The following is a 19,039-nucleotide window of genomic DNA, read 5'->3' as shown; positions in this document are numbered from 1 at the left end:
CAGACAATTTGAGAGCAATTTTATTGGATCTGCTTTGACGAAGGGTCATCTGGACTCGAAACGTCAGCTCCTTTCTCGCCTTACAGATGCTGCCAGACCGGCTGAGATGTTCCAGCATTTTCTCTTTTGGTTTGATTGGATCTGCGATCATATCAGATTACTAGACTTTCTTCCCCTAATATACTTTCTCTATGAATAGTGGTATTCACAGCTGAGCTCGGAATTGATGTCAATTAGGTTCAGAGTATGAAACGTGTCTCTCAGAAACCCACTGGCACAGATATAGTCATTGCAGAGACACTTGCACATGAGGACAGATAATAATTCAACCTGTTTTCAGATAAAGTGAGTGGCTCTGAAAATTCATGATTAAAGACAATGCAATTATCAGTTGCATCACAGACTTACATTTCAAAGAAATGATATTGGAAATAGGATCATTTCAGTTCACTGGGATAGTTTCCCCAATAAATAGCAGCAAGTTGCAAACATCAAAATACTGTTTGTGTCAATAATTCCGTGCACAGAGAACACTTCGGATCGATAAGACAACGTGGGAAACAGCTGTGCTGTGAATAGCAGTGCAGAATCTGACCGATAGACACCAGGTCGCCCTTTTTCAGATAAAGTGAGTGGCTCTGAAAAGAGCCTTTGGGTTATCAGATTAAAGAATGGTCGCTTCACTTGCTCTTCGCGGTCCCAGCGCTGCTTTTCTTGGGCAGCAGCACGGCCTGGATATTAGGTAGCACCCCGCCCTGAGCGATGGTCACCCCTCCCAGCAGCTTGTTGAGCTCCTCGTCGTTGCGGACGGCCAGCTGCAGGTGTCTGGGGATGATGCGGGTCTTCTTGTTGTCCCGGGCCGCGTTCCCGGCCAGCTCCAGGATTTCAGCGGTCAGATACTCGAGCACAGCAGCCAGATAGACCGGGGCTCCGGCACCCACACGCTCAGCATAGTTGCCCTTTCTCAGGAGCCTGTGAACACGGCCCACCGGGAACTGCAGTCCAGCCCGGGAGGAGCGAGACTTGGCCTTGGCCCGAGCTTTCCCGCCGCCCTTTCCTCTTCCAGACATTTGCACAATCTCACAAACACTTTCACAAAGAATCAGCAATTTCTCCAGCATTGACTGTTCTTATAAACTGACAGCTCCTCTGATTGGCCGCTGCTCTATTCACCTCATTTGCCTATATTCTTCACCAATCAGCTCACTGGAAACAGAAGAGGGCGGGATTTCCCCACAACAACCGGCAGAAGCAGAGAATTTGTCCATTTCCAAAAGCCGCCAATTTCATTGTGGGAAAGGAGCGAATTCAAATCAATGTCGCCCTTAGTCAGAGATTTCAAATCCCTTCTATTGATTTGCTTTTATTCAGCTCTTCCCGTCACCAATCGCAGGCGCGACTTTAACATTTTCTTTCAATGTGCTTCATTCTCCTATCGCTTTCTAACTGTCCCGGGCGGGAATCAATCCCTGTTCACAGCATTCCCAGAAGGAAAACACTCCGTTTAGTCTTCAATCAGAACCCAGTGTCCTTCACTGAAACAGGGAGCCGGATCGAGTCCTCACACTGTCCTTATTCTGCTCTGTAATAATCCCACTCCGGACTGTTACCCTGCGGGGAATTACTGTGAATAAAATGATGAATCAACGAACATTTCAGGAATTGAGAGAAGGGACCGTTACCGCGAAAAATAGCCGCGAATGAGGTCATTTAGGGGCTGTGAAAATAACAGAATAATAACAGCTTTCAGCACAAAGCGAAGGCAGCTGAGTGAATTCTGGGTTAATGTTTGGTTTACAGAACAGGAGACACAAACAGCAGTGGAAGTTATTCCATTTTGCATTCTAACCATCGAATAGGAAGGTGCCGGATACAGCTTTTCACAGAGACTGACGATTAGATTTCCTCACCCATCTGGCTTCAATTCCGGCCTGTGTGGACGTTCCCCACATGCATTTCTTCCAGGTGTCCCATTTCCTCCCACAGTCCAAAGATGTGCCGGTCAGGTGGATTGGCCATGTTAAAATGTCCGTTAGTGTCCAATGATATGTAGGTTAGGTGGATTGGCTATGCTAAATTGCCACTTAGTGTCAGGGGGTCAGCAGGGTAAATATTTTGGATTTGGGGATGGAGCCGAGGTGGGATTGTTGTTGGTACAGGCTCAATGGTCTGAATGGCTCCTTATGCGCTGTAGGGATTCTATGGATTCTTCGATGAAATAGAAATAAATATTAAAATACATTTCTTAAAGGCACAGTATCATCACAATAGGCTGCTCTCCCCTTTGAGAGAGAGCCAACAGGTATTATGACAGGCTGATTTAACCCTGAGGGGTTAACCTCAGGCGAGGGGCAAGATTGAGAAGGTGCGAACTTCATGGGTAACGCCAGCTGGTACAGAATTTGATTCCATGCCGCTGTCATCATTCCGCATCATGAACCAGTGGTCCAGACAACTGAGCGAACTGACTATCTTGGCAATACGTAATATTTAATATTTAAATATTAGCTATTACCTGACTCCCATCATACCTTTAAATATAGTTTCCCAGTCCACCTCAGACAACTTGCCACTCTAATTTTGATAGTTTTCTTCAGTGAGAAACACCCAGATAAATTAAACAAAACCGAAATGTAACCACCACATCCCATCGTCATGGCAATGTGACAGGTTTCAAATGGGACCGAAATGTCTTCCAACTTCTAAACATGTTTTCATTCTGTAATCCTTGTGAATTTCGAAACCAGGTATCGCAACAAGTTTTAAAGAGCACCAGGCCACTGCAGGGAATGTTGTGGGACTGGCCAGTCCAGCGGAAAGATAATCTTTCCATTGACCAACTGTGAGAATGAACAAAATGCAGTGCTGGATGTAATTGAGAACAGAAACAATAACAGCAGAATCCACCCCCTGGAATCACTTGTGAATTTGGTGGTGTCTCAGCAGGTGTGATGAATTACAAAATCTGTCCCCACACTGGGAGCAGGCGAATGGCCTCTCCCTGGCGTCGACTCGCTGGTGTTTTTGTAGGTGGGACTGACCACTGAATGCCTTCTCCTGCTCAGAGCAGGTGAATGGTCTCTCCTCGGTGTGAACTCGCTGGTGTGAATGCAGAGTGGATTGATGTCTGAATGCCTTCCCACAATGAGAGCATGTGAATGGCTTCTCCCCAGTGTGAATTCACTGGTGTCTCTGCAGAGTGCATGAACGAGTGAATCCCTTCCCACACCGAGAGCAGGTGAATGGCTTTTCTCCAGTGTGGAGCTGCTGGTGTCTCTGCAAATTGGATGAATATCTGAATTTCTTCCCACACTGAGAGCAGATGAGTAGCCTCCCGCCAGTGTGAACTTGCTGGTGTAACTGTAGTTGGGATAACTGCGTGAATCCCTTTCCACACTGAGAGCAGTTGAACGGCCTCACCCCAGTGTGAACTCGCTGGTGTGAATTTAGGTTCGATAACTGAGTGAATCCCTTCCCACACTGAGAGCAAGTGAAAGGCCTCTCCCCAGTGTGAACTTGCTGGTGTCTCAACATGTGGAATAACTGAGTGAATCCCTTCCCACACCGAATGCAAGTGAACGGCCTTTCCCCAGTGTGAATTCGTCGATGAGCTTCCAGCACAGATGGGAATCTGTATTCCTTCCCACAGTCCCCACATTTCCATGGCTTCTCCATATTTCGGTTCTTCTTCTGTCTCTCCAGGTTGGACAATCAGTTGAAGCCTTGACCACACACACAAGAAGTGTACGGTTTCTCCCTGCTCTGAATGGTGATATATTTATTCAAGCTGTGTAAGTGGTGACAATTCGTCCTGCAATCAGTGGACTGGAACACCTTCACTTGGGTGTGAGTCTGTCTTGATGGTTTTCCAGTCACATTGATGTTTCAAAACGTTTGAAGCAGACAAACATTTCTCCTTCCAGATTCAAAGGCCAATGATATTCAGGACCCAAGGAATCGAGTGACTCTGTCAGATCTTAACGTGACATTTGAGATTTCTGTCTGTAATTCCTCCTCTTCTGATATCCTGTAAAGGGAGTTTACAAAAAACATCACTGTCAGTATCGGATAGAAATTCAAAAACAGACAATTCTGGTTTCTATGAAACATTCTTTCCTCTGTTGTTCCCCAAAAGCTGTAAATCTGCATTCCATACGCTCACCCCCCTTTTACACTCTGCTGCACGTAATATTCACCCCCCCCAATTCTTGTAAAGGTGCTGATTCATGTTGATTGACAGCTCCATGCTCATCGCTTCCTGTCCAGGGCACAAAAATCATAAGAAATAGGAGGATCCGTTGGCCATTCCGCCCATCAAGCCTGCTCAAGCATTCAATGAGATCAATGGCCAATCTACCTCAGCATAATTTTCCACACTGTCCCTCATCTCCCTTGATATCCGCAACATCTCGGAATCTATCAAAGAACAAAGAACAATACAGCACAGGAACAGGCCCTTCGGCCCTCCAAGCCCGTGCCGCTCCCTGGTCCAAACTAGACCATTCTTTTGTATCCCTCCATTCCCACTCCGTTCATATGGCTGTCTAGATAAGTCTTAAACGTTCCCAGTGTGTCCGCCTCCACCACCTTGCCTGGCAGCGCATTCCAGGCTCCCACCACCCTCTGTGTAAAATACGTCCTTCTGATATCTGTGTTAAACCTCCCCCCCTTCACCTTGAACCTATGACCCCTCGTGAACGTCACCACCGACCCGGGGAAAAGCTTCCCACCGTTCACCCTATCTATGCCTTTCATAATTTTATACACCTCTATTAAGTCTCCCCTCATCCTCCATCTTTCCAGGGAGAACAACCCCAGTTGACCCAATCTCTCCTCATAACTAAGCCCCTCCATACCAGGCAACATTCTGGTAAACCTCCTCTGTACTCTCTCCAAAGCCTCCACGTCCTTCTGGTAGTGTGGCGACCAGAACTGGATGCAGTATTCCAAATGCGGCCGAACCAACGTTCTATACATCTGCAACATCAGACCCCAACTTTTATACTCTATGCCCCGTCCTATAAAGGCAAGCATGCCATATGCCTTCTTCACCTCCTTCTCCACCTGTGACGTCACCTTCAAGGATCTGTGGACTTGCACACCCAGGTCCCCCTGCGTATCTACACCCTTTATGGTTCTGCCATTTATCGTATAGCTCCTCCCTACATTATTTCTACCAAAATGCATCACTTCGCATTCATCAGGATTGAACTCCATCTGCCATTTCTTTGCCCAAATTTCCAGCCTATCTATATCCTTCTGTAGCTTCTGACAATGCTCCTCACTATCTGCAAGTCCTGCCAATTTTGTGTCGTCCGCAAACTTACTGATCACCCCAGTTACACCTTCTTCCAGATCGTTTATATAAATCACAAACAGCAGAGGTCCCAATACAGAGCCCTGCGGAACACCACTAGTCACAGGCCTCCAGCCGGAAAAAGACCCTTCCACTACCACCCTCTGTCTTCTGTGACCAAGCCAGTTCTCCACCCATCTAGCCACCTCCCCCTTTATCCCATGAGGTCCAACCTTTTTCACCAGCCTACCATGAGGGACTTTGTCAAACACTTTACTAAAGTCCATATAGACTACATCCACGGCCCTTCCCTCGTCAACCATTCTGGTCACTTCTTCAAAAAACTCCACCAGGTTAGTGAGGCATGACCTCCCTCTCACAAAACCATGCTGACTATCGTTAATCAGTTTATTCCTTTCTAAATGCGCATACATCCTATCTCTAAGAATCTTCTCCAACAACTTCCCCACCACGGACGTCAAGCTCACCGACCTATAATTACACAGGTTATCCTTCCTACCCTTCTTAAATAACGGGACCACATTAGCTATCCTCCAATCCTCCAGGACCTCACCTGCGTCCAGTGACGAGACAAACATTTGCGTCAGAGGCCCAGCGATTTCATCATCTCTGTCTTGAAAATATTTGATGACTGAGGCTCCACAGTCCTCTGGGGTAGAGAATTTCAAAGCTTCACCACATCCTTGGGTGAGGAAAACACCCACATCTTAGCTTTCACTCCATTTTCCCATCTGTTCCCCAAACTCTTGACTCAATCTAAAATCTGTCTAACTCATCTGTAAACACATTCAATGATCAACAGCCTCAACTGTTTTAAAGTTCATTTAGTCGTGTCACAAGTCGGTTTACATTAACACTGCAATGGAGTTAATGCGAAAATCCCCTGTTCGCCACATTCTGGTGCCTGTTTGTGTCCACTGAGGGAGAATTTAGCATAACTAATGCACCTACCCAGCACGTCTTTCAGACTGGTCCCTGTGGAAGAGAAATCTAAAGACTAACAACTCTGAGGGAAGAAATGACTGAAAATATATAATATAGTTGCAGTACAATATTGCTGTGCAACAGAACCATAAATATCTCGTGTATCATATAAGAATAATAGACATATCTCTGTCCTATAATTTATTGTACCCTTAAATGTCAGGGGAAGCCAGCACTTTAATTGCGAACATGAGGAAAGAGACCATCCTTTTCGCCAGACAAATAAATGAGTCAAGCTGAGGGAGCAAAGGATGAAAATATCTTTGAGAGAGAGAGAGAGAGATTTGGGCCAACCTTTCCAGAATCTGCATTCTCCCTGGATACACTTCCTTTCCCTTCAGTTCTTGCAAGTTCCGCAATTTCCCCCCAGAATGAGAAAAGCAATGAAAAGAGGGAGAAAGGAAAGTGTTTTACTCACAGATGTTGGAGCCAGGAGGCAGTTTTGGTCTGTGAGAAGCTCAATCTTCATTCAGAGGGGCCGCTTTGCTGGGCAGGAATGAGCAGCTTAACAACCTCATTGTCCAGCTTCCGCATTCAGACAATGGGGAGCTCTGATTGGCTGGAGGACCAGCTTCCTTCCGGTCCTCCAGTTCTTCCCATGTTCACCTCAGCTCGGCGGGGTGGGGGGGATCTGGGGGCACCGCCGCACATGCGCAGCTTCCCCATTCCCTTGGACATGCGCAGTCCTTCTGCCGGGGAGGGGGAGCTCACCGATCAGCCTCTCGCTCTGGCCGGAGCCGGCAGCCGGTTGCCTGGAAACCTTGGCTCGAGGTGGCGGAAGGGGGAATAAGGAGAAGGACGGAGCAGCCGTGTCCGCGCGCCGGGGCCTGCGCACCTAGTGACATCACCGCGAGCAGCGTGATTCCTACTGGCTGAGTCAAACAGGGCTCCATTGTGACGTCAAAATGCGGAAGTTGACCAATGATATTCAGACTGAATCTTCCTCCTTTGGGCAGCATCTGGGAGGAAAGCAATGTTTCCCCTTTTCCATTGCTGTCCCCATTCTGGGTGAAATCAGTGACTTGGAGCAACTGAAGGGAAAGGAAGTGAATCCAGTCGGTTTGTTATGCACATTTTTAATCCAGTAATTTTGATTTGATTTATTGTTATATGTATTAATAGACAGTGGAAAGTATTGTTTCTTGCGCGCTATACAGACAAAACATACCGTTCACAAAGAAGGAAATGAGAGAGTGCAGAATGTAGCGTTCCAGACATAGCTAGGGTAGAGAGAAATATCAACTTAATACAAGGTAAGTCCATTCAAAAGTCTGATAGCAGCAGGGAAGAAGCTGTCCTGGTTGGTAGGTGACCTCAGACTTTTGTATCTTTTTCCCGAAGGAAAAGGTGGAAGAGAGAATGTCCGGGGTGCGTGGGGTCCTTAATTATGGTGGCTCCTTTACCAAGGCAGCGGGAAGTGTAGACAGAGTCAATGGATGGGAGGCTGGTTTGCATGATGGATTGGGCTACATTCACAACCTTTTGTCGTGAACTTGCGGACTTGGGCAGAGCAGGAGCCATACCAAGCCGTGATACAACCAGAAAGAATGCTTTCCATGGTGCATCTGTAAAAGTTGCTGAGAGTTGTAGCTGACTTGCCAAATTTCCTTAGTCTTCTGAGAAAGTAGAGGTGTTGGTGGGCTTTCTTAACAATAGTGTCGGAATGGGGGGATCAGGACAGTTTGATGGTGATCTGGACACCTAAAAACCTGAAGCTCTTGGCCCTTTCTACTTCATCCCCATTGGTGTAGACATGTTCTCAGGGGCATGTTCATCTTTACGCTTCCTGAAGTCGATGACAATCTCCTTCATTTTGCTGACATTGAGGGAGAGATTATTGGTGCTGCACCAGTTCACCAGATTCTCTATCTCATTCCTGTACTCTGTCTCATCGTTGTTTGAGATCTGACCCACTACAGTGGTGTCGTCAGCAAACTTGATAATCTAATTCAAGGGAAATTTGGCCGGACAGCCATAGGTGTAAAAGGAGTATAGTAGGGGGCTGAGAACACAGCATTGTGGGGCAGCGGTGTTGAGGATGATCGTGGAGAAGGTGTTGTTGCCTATACTTACTGATTATGGTCTGTGAGTTAGGAAGTTCAGGATCCAGTCGCAGAGCGATATGCCGAGGCCCAGGCCACGGAGTTTGGAGATGAGTTTCGAGGGAATAACAGTATTGAAGGCTGGGCTGTAGTCAAAAAATAAGAGTCTGACATAGGTGTCCTTGTTATCTAGGTGTTCCAGGGTTGCGTGCAGGGCCAAGTAAATGGCGTCTGCTGTGGACCTGTTGCAGCAGTGGGCAAACTGTAGTGGATCCAGGTAGTCCGGGAGGCTGGAATTGATTTGTGCTATGACTAACTTTTCGAAGCACTTCATAATGATGGATGTCAGAGCCAGCGGCCGATAGTTGTTAAGGCACGCTGCTCGGTTTTCCTTAGGTACCGGGATGATGTTCATCTTCTTGAAGCAGATAGGGACGTCGAATTTTAAAGAGAGGTTGAAGATGTCTGTGAACAACTCCACCAGCTGATCCACGCAGGATCTGAGTGCACGTCTGGGTACCCCATCTGGGCCAGTTGCTTTCCGTGGGTTGACCTTCAAGAAAGCTGCTCTGACATCTGCAATGGTGACCCCATTATTATTAATGTAGACATCTATCTGTCTGTCAGCCTACATGTAGATTTGCAGATGTGTGTCCTGGAGAGGAAGCAGGGAGTGTGGACCTGTCAATCAGCCTGAATCAGCACCTTCAGCAGAATTGAGTGAATGGTAGATGCAGCAGAGTGAGAATGGAGGGAGAGTATGTTGGATAGAGATTTACAGCTTTTGGGGAATGAGAGCAGAAAAAAATGTTCCATAGAAAGTGGAATTGTCATACATTCAGATTAGACAGGAATTGGCGAATGTGGATTGGGAGCAGCTATTTGAGGGCAAATCCACGTCTGACATGTGGGAGGCTTTTAAAGGCCAGTTGATTGAAGTGCAGGATATGCATGCCCCCACAAAAATGAAGGATAGAAATGGCAGGATTCGGGAAATTGTAGGTTTAATTGAAATGAAAACAAGCCTCCAACAAGTCGAAGCAACTAAAAACTGATGAAGCCCTTGAGGAGGACAGAGAAAGTAGGAAGGAACTTAAACATGGAATTAGGAGGGCTGAACAGGGCCATGTCTTTAGTAAATAGGGTCAAAGAGAATCCCAAGGCTTTTTATGCATCTATTAGAAGAAAGAGAAAGAGTCGTCCCACTCAAGGACAGAGGAGGAAAGTTATGCGTGTAGCCACAGGAAGTGGATGAGATTCTGAATGAGTACTTTGTCTAAGTATTCACCAAGGAGAAGGACATGGCAAATGTTGAGGTCAGGGATGGGTGTGTGAATGCTCTAGAGAATATCAATATATTGAAGGGAGAAGTGTTGGATATCCTAAATTGCATTAAGGTAGACAAGTCCCCGGGGTCGGATGGGATCTATCCCAGGTTACTGCGGGAGGCAAGGGAAACAATAGCTGGGGCCTTAACAGATATCTTCACCTCCTCTTTGACCACAGGTGAGGTTCCAAGGACTGGAGAATAGCCAATGCTATTCCCTTGTTTCAGAAAGGAAGCAGGGATAATCCAGGAAATTGTAGGCCGGTGAGCCTGATGTCTGGGGTGGGGAAGCTTTTGGAGAAGATACTGAGGGACATGAGATATGCACATTTGGAAGAAAATGGACTAGTTAGTGACAGACAACGTGGTTTTATACAGAGAATGTCATGTCTCACCAACTTGATTCAGATTTTTTGAAGAGGTGACAATGATAAATTATGAGGAAAGAGCTGTGGATGTAGTTTATATGGAATTTGGTAAGGCGATTGACAAGGTTCCACATGACAGATTGGTACAATAACAAAAATCACGTGGGATTCGTGGTGGGCTGGTTAGATGGATACAGAGCTTGCTTGGTCATAGAAAACAGAGAGTAGCGGTGGAAGGTTGTTTTTTAGAATGGAGCTCAGTAGCTAGTAGTATTCCATAGAGATGAGTGCTGGGATCTGTTGTTTGCAGTATATATAAATGATCTGGAGGAAAATGTGGGTGGTCTGAAGAGTAAGTTTGCGGACAACACGAAGATTGGTGGAATTGCTGATAGTACCAGGGAGTGTCAGAGGATGCAACAGGATATAGAAAATCTGGAGACTTAGGCACAGAAATGACAGGTGGAGTTTAATCCAGACAAATGTGAGCAGATGCATTTCGGAGGATCAAATTTAGGTGTGAATTACACTGTAAATGGCAGAACCTTAAGGAACATTAAAATACAGAGGATTTGGGCGTGCAGGTCCACAGTTCCCTAATAGTGGCAACACAGATAGCCAAGGTGATTCAGAAGTTGATGTGAAGTTTAAAACCTTGGTTCGGCAGCATTTGGAGTATTGTGTGCAGTTCTGGTCACCACATGACCAGAAGGATATGGAAGCTTTTGGGAGAGTGCAAAGAAGGTACACCAGGATGTTGTCTGTTCTCAAAGACATTGACTATGAGAAGAGATTTACTAAACTAGGATTGTTTTCACTTGAAAAATGGAGGCTGAGGGGAGACCTAATAGAAGTCTACAAAATTATGAAAGGAATAGACAGTTTGTTTAGTCGGAGGTGTTTTCCCAGGGTGCAAGTGTCAATTACAAGGGGGCACAGGTTCCAGGTCAGAGGGGGAAGGTTTAAGGGAGATGTGTGGAGGAAGTTTTTCAAGCAGAGAGTGATGGGTGTGTGGAATGCGCTGCCAGAGGAGGTAGTGGAAGCAGGTACATTAGCAACATTTAAGAGGCATCTGGATGGGTACATGAATATGGAGGGATTACAGGGATATGGTCGTAGGAAGAGCAGAAGATTTTTTTAAGTTTAATTCGGGTATCATGATCAGCACGGGCTTGGAGGGCCGAAGGGCCTGTTCCTGTGCTGTACTTTCCTTTGTTCTTTGTTCTGAATTTCTGTCCTGTACTGACAGTCATGATTTTTGTAAACCCCTCTTACAGGATATCAGAAGGTGAGGAATTACAGACAGCAATCTCAAACCAAACTTCACATCAACTTCTGACCAAGTCACTCAATATATATCAGCTAAATATCATCAACCTTTGAATCTAGATGAAGAAATGTTTCTCGGTTCAGTCTGTTGCAGAAGACTTTAAACATCAGTGTGACTGGAGACACACACACACTCTACAGTGAGCTTGTTCCTGTGCGCTGACTGTAAAGAGCTTTAACCAATTACAGAGCCTGAACAAACATCGCACCATTCACAGCGGGGAGAGACCACAGACTGTGTTTGGCTTCAACTGATAGTCAAACCAGGAGTGACACAAGGACCCCGCACCATGGAGAAACAGTGGAAATGTGGGGACTGTGGGAAGGGATTCAGGTTCCCATCTCAGCTTGAAATTCATCGACGGACTCACACTGGAGAGAGGCCATTCACCTGCTCTGCGTGTGGGAAGGGATTCAATGATTCATCCAACCTGCGGACACACCAGCACATTCACACCGGGGAGAGACTGTTCAGCTGCACCATCTGTGGGAAGGACTTCACTCAGTTACCCAGCCTACTCAGACACAATGTCACTCACACCAATGAGAGACCCTTTAAATGCTCCGACTGTGGGAGGGATTTCAAAAGCTCTCAGGGACTAATGGCCCACCAGCGCACTCACACTGAGGAGAGGCCGTTCAGCTGCTCTCACTGCACAAAGAGGTTTAGAAAGTCATCCACTCTGCGGGTACACCAGCAGGTTCACAACAGGGAGAGACTGCTCATCTGCTCTGTGTGTGGGAAGCGATTCAGTACTTCATCGCAACTGCTGATACACCAGAGAGTTCACACTGGGGAGCAACCATTCAACTGCTCTGTGTGTGGGAAAGGATTCACTCGATTATCAACCCTGCAGAGACACCAGCCAATTCACACCGGAGAGAGGCCTTTCTCCTGCACCGTGTGTGGGAAGCGATTCCGTCAGTCATCCCATCTGCTGACCCATCATGTCACTCACACCAGTGAGAGACCCTTCAAATGCTCTGACTGTGGGAGAGATTTCAAAAGTCCTCGGGAACTGATGTCCCACCAGCGCATTCACACTGAGGAGAGACTGTTCAGCTGCTCTCACTGCACAAAAATATTTAAAACGTCATCCCAACTGCAGGTACACCAGCGAGTTCACACTGGGGAGACACCATTCACCTGCTCCGACTGTGGAAAGGGATTCACTCGATTATTAAGTCTGCAGATACACCAGCCAATTCATGCTGGGGAGAGGTGCTAGATGTGTACTGTGTGTGTGAAGGGATTTAGTTATTCACTCCATCTGCTGCCCCACCAGCGAGATCACAGGTGGTGATTACAGGGGGTGGATTCTGCTCTCAATTACATCCAGGACTGTGTTTTATTCATTCTTTCAGTTGGTCATTGGGAAGGGTTACTTTCTGTTGGACTGTGATGGTCCAGAGCTGTCCACGAGCTGATCACACAGTAGCATGATGCTGAATAGTTAGCTTGATTGGATAAGTATGTAGTCAATTAATATTGTGATTGGTTTGTAACCAGGCAAGATGGGCTGAAGTAAATGTATAAGAATGTGTGGTTTGCTTTGTTTGATGGAGAGGTTGCATGGTGGGCCCAGTGACTTGCTCCCCGCCGGTGTAAAACAAAGACCACTTGATGATTGCAACTAACCTGAGTGTCGAGTAATTTGTCTTCAGTCATTCTTACCGAAAAAATTGGCATCACCAACAGGATATCGAAGTCATGCACCACCCACAGAGGATCGGGTGTCCTCATGTACCACCCACAGAGGATCGGGTGTCCTCACACACCACCCACAGAGGATCGGGTGTCCTCACACACCACCCACAGAGGATCGGGTGTCCTCACGCACCACCCACAGAGGATCGGGTGTCCTCACGCACCACCCACAGAGGATCGGGTGTCCTCATGTACCACCCACAGAGAATCGGGTGTCCTCATGTACCACCCACAGAGGATCGGGTGTCCTCACACACCACCCACAGAGGATCGGGTGTCCTCACACACCACCCACAGAGGATCGGGTGTCCTCACGCACCACCCACAGAGGATCGGGTGTCCTCACGCACCACCCACAGAGGATCGGGTGTCCTCACGCACCACCCACAGAGGATCGGGTGTCCTCATGTACCACCCACAGAGAATCGGGTGTCCTCATGTACCACCCACAAAGGATCGGGTGTCCTTTAAATTAAGACATTGTGCGCAATGAGCTAAAAACCAAATCAGTTTCATCATTGACAAGTTATGGACCAATGAGCTACTTCCCAACAATTGGCTCAGGTTAGCTTTGAACATTTTTGCTACGACAACGGATGAATGGACACCGTTCAACAATTACCAGGCAGGAGTGTTCCCTTCTTGTTGGGGAACACTTCAGCAGTCAAGGGCATTCAGCTTCTGATCTTCGGGTAAGCGTTCTCCAAGACACACGAGACATGACAACGCAGAACCGCTGAGCAAAAACTGATAGCCAAGTTCTGCACACATGAGGACGGCCTCAACTGGGATCTTGGGTTCATGTCACACTTTCTGTAACCCCCACAACTTGCCTGGGTTTGCAAAATCTCACTGACTGTCCTGGCTGGAGACAATTCACACCTCTTTAACCTGTGCTTCACCCTTTCTTCACTCACATTGTCTGCATCTATAAAGACTTGATTACCTGTTAAGATTCGCATTCCAACCATTATCTTGTAATTGAGTTCGTGTCTATATGTGCCCTGTTTGTGAACTGAATTCTTCACTCACCTGATGAAGGGGCAATGCTCCAAAAGCTCGTGCTTCCAAATAAACCTGTTGGAATTTAACCTGGTGTTGTGAGACTGCTGACTGAATATTTTTAAAGTATAAAAAAGGGGTCTTGAGAAACCAATTTGGTGGAGAGAGGCAGAGAGAGAGATGTTTCGAGAGGTTTTGAGAGCTGTTGGTTTTCCAAGTTATCCACGTATTCAGAGCCAATACTTCATGTCCTTGTCATCTGATTTGATTTGATTTATTATTGTCACATGTATTGGGATACAGTGAGAAGTAGTGTTTCTTGCGCGCTATACAGACAAAACATGCCATTCATAGAGAAGGAAAAGAGAGGGTGCAGAACAAGAGGTAAATCTTTTAGAGCTGAGGTGAGGAGAAATGTTTTCACCCAGAGGGTGGTGAATGTGTGGAATTCACTACCACTGAAAGTTGTTGCGGCCAAAACGTTGTGTGACTTGAAGAAATTAGATATAGCTCTTGGGGTAAAGGAATCAAGGGATATGGGAGGATCGGGATATTGAATTCGATGATCAGCCATGATGAAAATTAATAGTGGAGCAGGGTCAAATGGCCACCTGCTTTCTATTTCCTATGTTTCTAGAATGTTGTGTTACAGTCATGGGGTGGAGAGAAGTCTGTTCAATTATTAATGTTAAGCTTTCTCTAATTACTGTGAATCAAAAATTTGCTTTTTATCTTCTTGACTTGTTACGTTTTTAATGGTTTTTGGCTAAGTCACTAGAACCTGGTGAGATTTATGATTAGGGTGGTTATTGCAAACAAGTGAGCCCTATAAATCTTAATTCAAATAAATCAAAGTTCTTACAAATGGAATGCTATCCTTTATTATGACAGAAATTAAACATAGAAGTAACAGTATAATGCTTCAGTTATACAGGGCATTGCTAATACTGCATCTTGAATACTGGTGCAATTTTGCTGTCCGATTTCAGGACAGGATATCAATGCATTGGAAGCCATTCAGAGGAGGTTTACTAGATTGATTCCAGAATTGGGGGTAAAACGGAACGCTAAACTCAACACAAACAGATGAGCTATGATCTAAATAAATGGTGGAGCAGACTCAAGGGGCAAAATGGCTCCTATGTCGTATGTTGGTCACAAATTCCTGAGAATGGTGAAACAAGGCTGGAAGATCCGCCTTGCATCAGGTAGGGGTAAAACGTCTCGGGGAACAATCACTGTGAAAGACAGTTCTGGGACTAAAGGTTGCCAGATGGAAAAGGAAAACAATGAAAATATACCCTTGGGGAAAGAATATTCACTTTGGACGGGTTTTTGGAGAATTCAGTGTTAACATTCTAAGGCAGAGTAAAATCATAGAATCATAGAAACCCGACAGTTCAGAAAGAGGCCATCTGGCCCATCGAATCTGCACCAACCACAATCCCACCCAGGCCCAACCCCCATATCCCTACACATTTACCCGCTAATCCCTCTAATTTACACATCTCAGGACACTAAGGGGCAATTTTAGCATAGCCAATCAACCTAACCCGCACATCTTTGGACTGGGAGGAAACCGGAGCACCCGGAGGAAACCCACGCAGACACGAGGAGAATGTGCAAACTCCATACAGACAGTGACCCAAGCCGGGAATCGAACCCAGGTTGCTGGAGCTGTGAAGCAGCAGTGCTAACCAATATGCTACCATGCCGCCCAATATAACCGTTGGGTGGGATATTTGATTGTGTTACGACTAAAAGGGCAAAGTTCAATTTTACAGTTTAGGGACATGTCCCCTCCAAAAAATAGTGTTTCGTCATTGTTACTACCAGTTTGTTTGTTGCAGAAAAGTCATAAAGCTTGAAGTTTCTGTCTTGTGATTTTTTAATTTGTTCACTGGGTTGAGAATTAATCTTTATTGATCATTACAGAGATCTTAACAGTTGGTTTAAAGCTACAAGTTTTGACTTCCATTTGGGCCTCAGACACCTTTCTGTCTCTCCATTGCTCGTCAATGATAGCCAGGTGACGGAGCTCAGAATAATGAGGCCTGTGTCCTAGTTGGTAAATTGCAATGAGTATCGCACTAATATCACACTAATAGGCAGGAAGATGCTGGAGACTGACTGGGAAATGGGCCTCCAAACAATTGTCATTTTGGGGACACACAGCTAAAGAGAAACCCATCTCTTTAAATGCATATACAGGGAAGAGGTTGCAATGAAATCTGTCGTTTTTAATCTGCACAAGAGCTGAAGGCTCAGATTGACAGGCTGCAGGAGGAGGATACCATTTGACCCACTGTGCCCCTGCTATCCCTTTGAAAGGAGTCTCTGATTCATCCAAGTGCTCTGCTCTTTTCCCACATCCCTGCAAATTCTTCCCTTTCAAGTATTTACCCTTTGGAAAGATACGATTGAATCTACTTTCAGGCAAATTAGAACTACTCACTACATTAAACAATTTAAAAAAAAACTCATCTCCCCCTCTGGCACCTTTGATAATTACTTTTGAGGGACTCACTCTCTGTTAAAAACCATGTCAACCCCTCTCAACCAGCCTAGGGTGTGATTAACAGCAGTAATAACCGCAGAACCCAACCCTATTAATCAGTGTGAATGTTCCACTAATGTCCTTTCGGAAATATGCTGTCCCTACCTGGTCTGACCTACATGTGACTCCAGATCCTCAGCAACGTGGTGACTCTCAACTGCCCTCAGGCAACTAGGGATGAACAATAAATGCTGGCCAGTCAGTGATGACCGTGTTCCACGAATGCATAAAAAAAACTTGCTGTTGTCTCAGCAGATGGGATAACTGACTGAATCCCTTCCCTCACACACAACAGGTGAACGGTCTCTCCCTGGTGTGTATGCACTGGTGTGTCTGCAGATGGGGTAACCAAATGAATCCCTTCCCACACACAGGACAGGTGAACGGTCTCTCCCCACTGTGAACTTGCTGGTGTGTCTCAGATGGGATGATAGAGTGAATCAGAGCAGGTGAACGGTTTCTCTCCTTTGTGACTGTGAATTTCCAGCTGAGATGGAAACTTGCATCCCTTTCCACAGTCCCCACATTTCCACCGTTTCTCCATGGTGCCTGTGTGAGACATCAGTTGAAGCCACACACACAACATGTGTGCGGTACAATCTCTCTCCACTGTGAACAGTGTGATTTTTTTCAGGTTGTGTAGCTGGATAAAACTCTTTCCTCAGTCAGTGCACTGGAACACTTTCACTCAGGTGTGTGTGTGCGTGCGCGTCTCGGTGCTTCTCCACTCACTCTTTTCAGAAGCAGACAGAACAGACATGCATTCTAGATTTAAAGGCCGATAATATTCAGGTCCCGATTAATATGAGTGATTCTGTCATGTCTTGACAATGTTTGGTTTGAGATTTCTGTCTGCAAATCCTCACCATCTGATATCCTGTAAAGGCATTTGCAAAAATCATCACTGTCAATACAGGATAGAAATTCAGAAAAGACAACTCTAGTTCCTATGGAACATTATTTCCTCTCTCATTCTCCATAGGCTGTAAATCTCCATCCCACACATTCTCCCTCCTTTCTCACTCTGCTCTATATAACATTCACCCTCTCAATTCTGCTGAAGGAGCTGATTCAGGCTGATTGACAGATCCACGCTCATTGTTTCCTGTTCCGGACACAGACCTGAAAAGCTTCATGCAGGCTCCCAGACACATAAATATCACTGGACTAGAAATGTGCTTAATGGATAGGATTTTTTCAGTTGGTTAAGATACAGGGGATTGTGATTAATCATGATCGCGAACTTGCTGCCCATGAAGGTCATCAAGCAGAGATGATCAATAATTTCTAAATGAAATTGGATGGACACTACAGGGTTACAGAATGGTACCCGCTCAAGGCTGACATTTTGCTTGACAAAAAACTGTCATGGACCTGAGTTGCACCTGGAGTATTGTGTGCAGTTTTGGTATCCTTATCCGAGGAAGGATGTCCTTGCTACCGAGGGCTCACAGTGAAGGTTTACCAAGCGAATTCTTGGGATGGCAGGGCTGTCATGAGGAGAGACTCAATTGGTTAGGATTATATTCATTGGAGTTTGGAAGTGTAGGAGAGGATGTCATAGAATCTTAGAAAATTTTGACAAGATTAGATAGGATGGATTCAGGAAGATTGTTCCCAATGGTGGGGGACTCCAGAACTAGGGGTCATCATTTGAGGATAAAGGGTAAACCTTTTAGGACTGAGGTGAGGATTAACTTCATCAACCACAGAGTGGTGGATGTGTGGAATTCCTTACGACAGAATGTAGTTGAGGACAAAACATTGTCAAGAAGGAATTAGATATACCTCTTGGGGCGAGAGGGATCAAGGGTAAGGGGAGAAGGTGGAGACGGGATCAGAGTATTGATTTTTGACCCCTCGTCGAAGGGAAAAGTTTATTCCTTTCTGCTCCATCTATGTCCTTTATTATTTTGTGCACCTCGACAGGGCAGCATGGTGGCACAGTGATTAACACTGCTGCCTCACAGCACCAGGGATCCAGGTTCGATTCCTGGCTTGGATCACAGTCTGTGTAGATTGTGCATGTTCTCCCCATGTCTGTTTTTGGTTTACATTTGCTGCTCCAGTTTCCTCTCACAATCCGAAAGATGTGCTAAATTCTCCCTCAGTGTGCACGAACAGTCGCCAAAGTGTGACAACTCGGGGATTTTCACAGTAACTTCACTGCACTGCCTACTTCTGACGAATAAAAATGATTTCCCCTCAGCCTACTCTGCCTCCAGGAAAATTACCCCAGCCTATTCAGTCTCTCTTTATAGCTGAAATGCTGCAGCCCACGCAGCATCCTGGTGAAACTCCTCTGCAGCCTCCCCAGTGCGGTCACATCCTTCCTCTAGTATGGCGACCAGAACTGCACACAGGACTCCAGCTGTGACCTAACGAGTGTTTTACACAGCTCCAGC

General features: G+C 46.0%; 2 protein-coding genes across 4 annotated transcripts; one reads left to right on the top strand and one right to left on the bottom strand.

Moving 5' to 3' along the window:
- Positions 1-680: 680 nt before the first annotated feature.
- LOC144487796 (histone H2A-like) lies at positions 681-1,070 on the bottom strand. The gene has a single exon (XM_078205873.1). The coding sequence runs from the start codon at positions 1,068-1,070 to the stop codon at positions 681-683; it is 390 nt and encodes a 129-aa protein (XP_078061999.1).
- A 5,908-nt stretch (positions 1,071-6,978) lies between these two features.
- Positions 6,979-14,171, top strand: LOC144487800 (uncharacterized). 3 transcript variants are annotated; one of them, XR_013496462.1, is made up of 3 exons: positions 6,979-7,360; positions 11,316-13,225; positions 13,280-14,164. XR_013496462.1 is itself a non-coding variant. In XM_078205875.1 (2 exons), the coding sequence occupies exon 2, from the start codon at positions 11,658-11,660 to the stop codon at positions 12,594-12,596; it is 939 nt and encodes a 312-aa protein (XP_078062001.1). In that variant the 5' UTR covers positions 6,979-7,360; positions 11,316-11,657; the 3' UTR covers positions 12,597-14,171. The 3 variants fall into 3 exon arrangements, 2 of the variants coding, with proteins under 2 accessions (XP_078062001.1, XP_078062002.1); XM_078205875.1 differs by having other exon boundaries at positions 11,316-14,171; XM_078205876.1 differs by having other exon boundaries at positions 6,979-7,356; positions 11,316-14,158.
- The last annotated feature ends 4,868 nt before the right edge of the window (positions 14,172-19,039 follow it).

The sequence above is a fragment of the Mustelus asterias genome, unplaced genomic scaffold, assembly GCF_964213995.1.
Source record: "Mustelus asterias unplaced genomic scaffold, sMusAst1.hap1.1 HAP1_SCAFFOLD_1046, whole genome shotgun sequence".
Lineage (NCBI taxonomy): Eukaryota > Metazoa > Chordata > Chondrichthyes > Carcharhiniformes > Triakidae > Mustelus > Mustelus asterias.
Note: the sequence above shows the minus strand (reverse complement) of the source record. Positions and strands in the feature narration are given on the sequence as shown.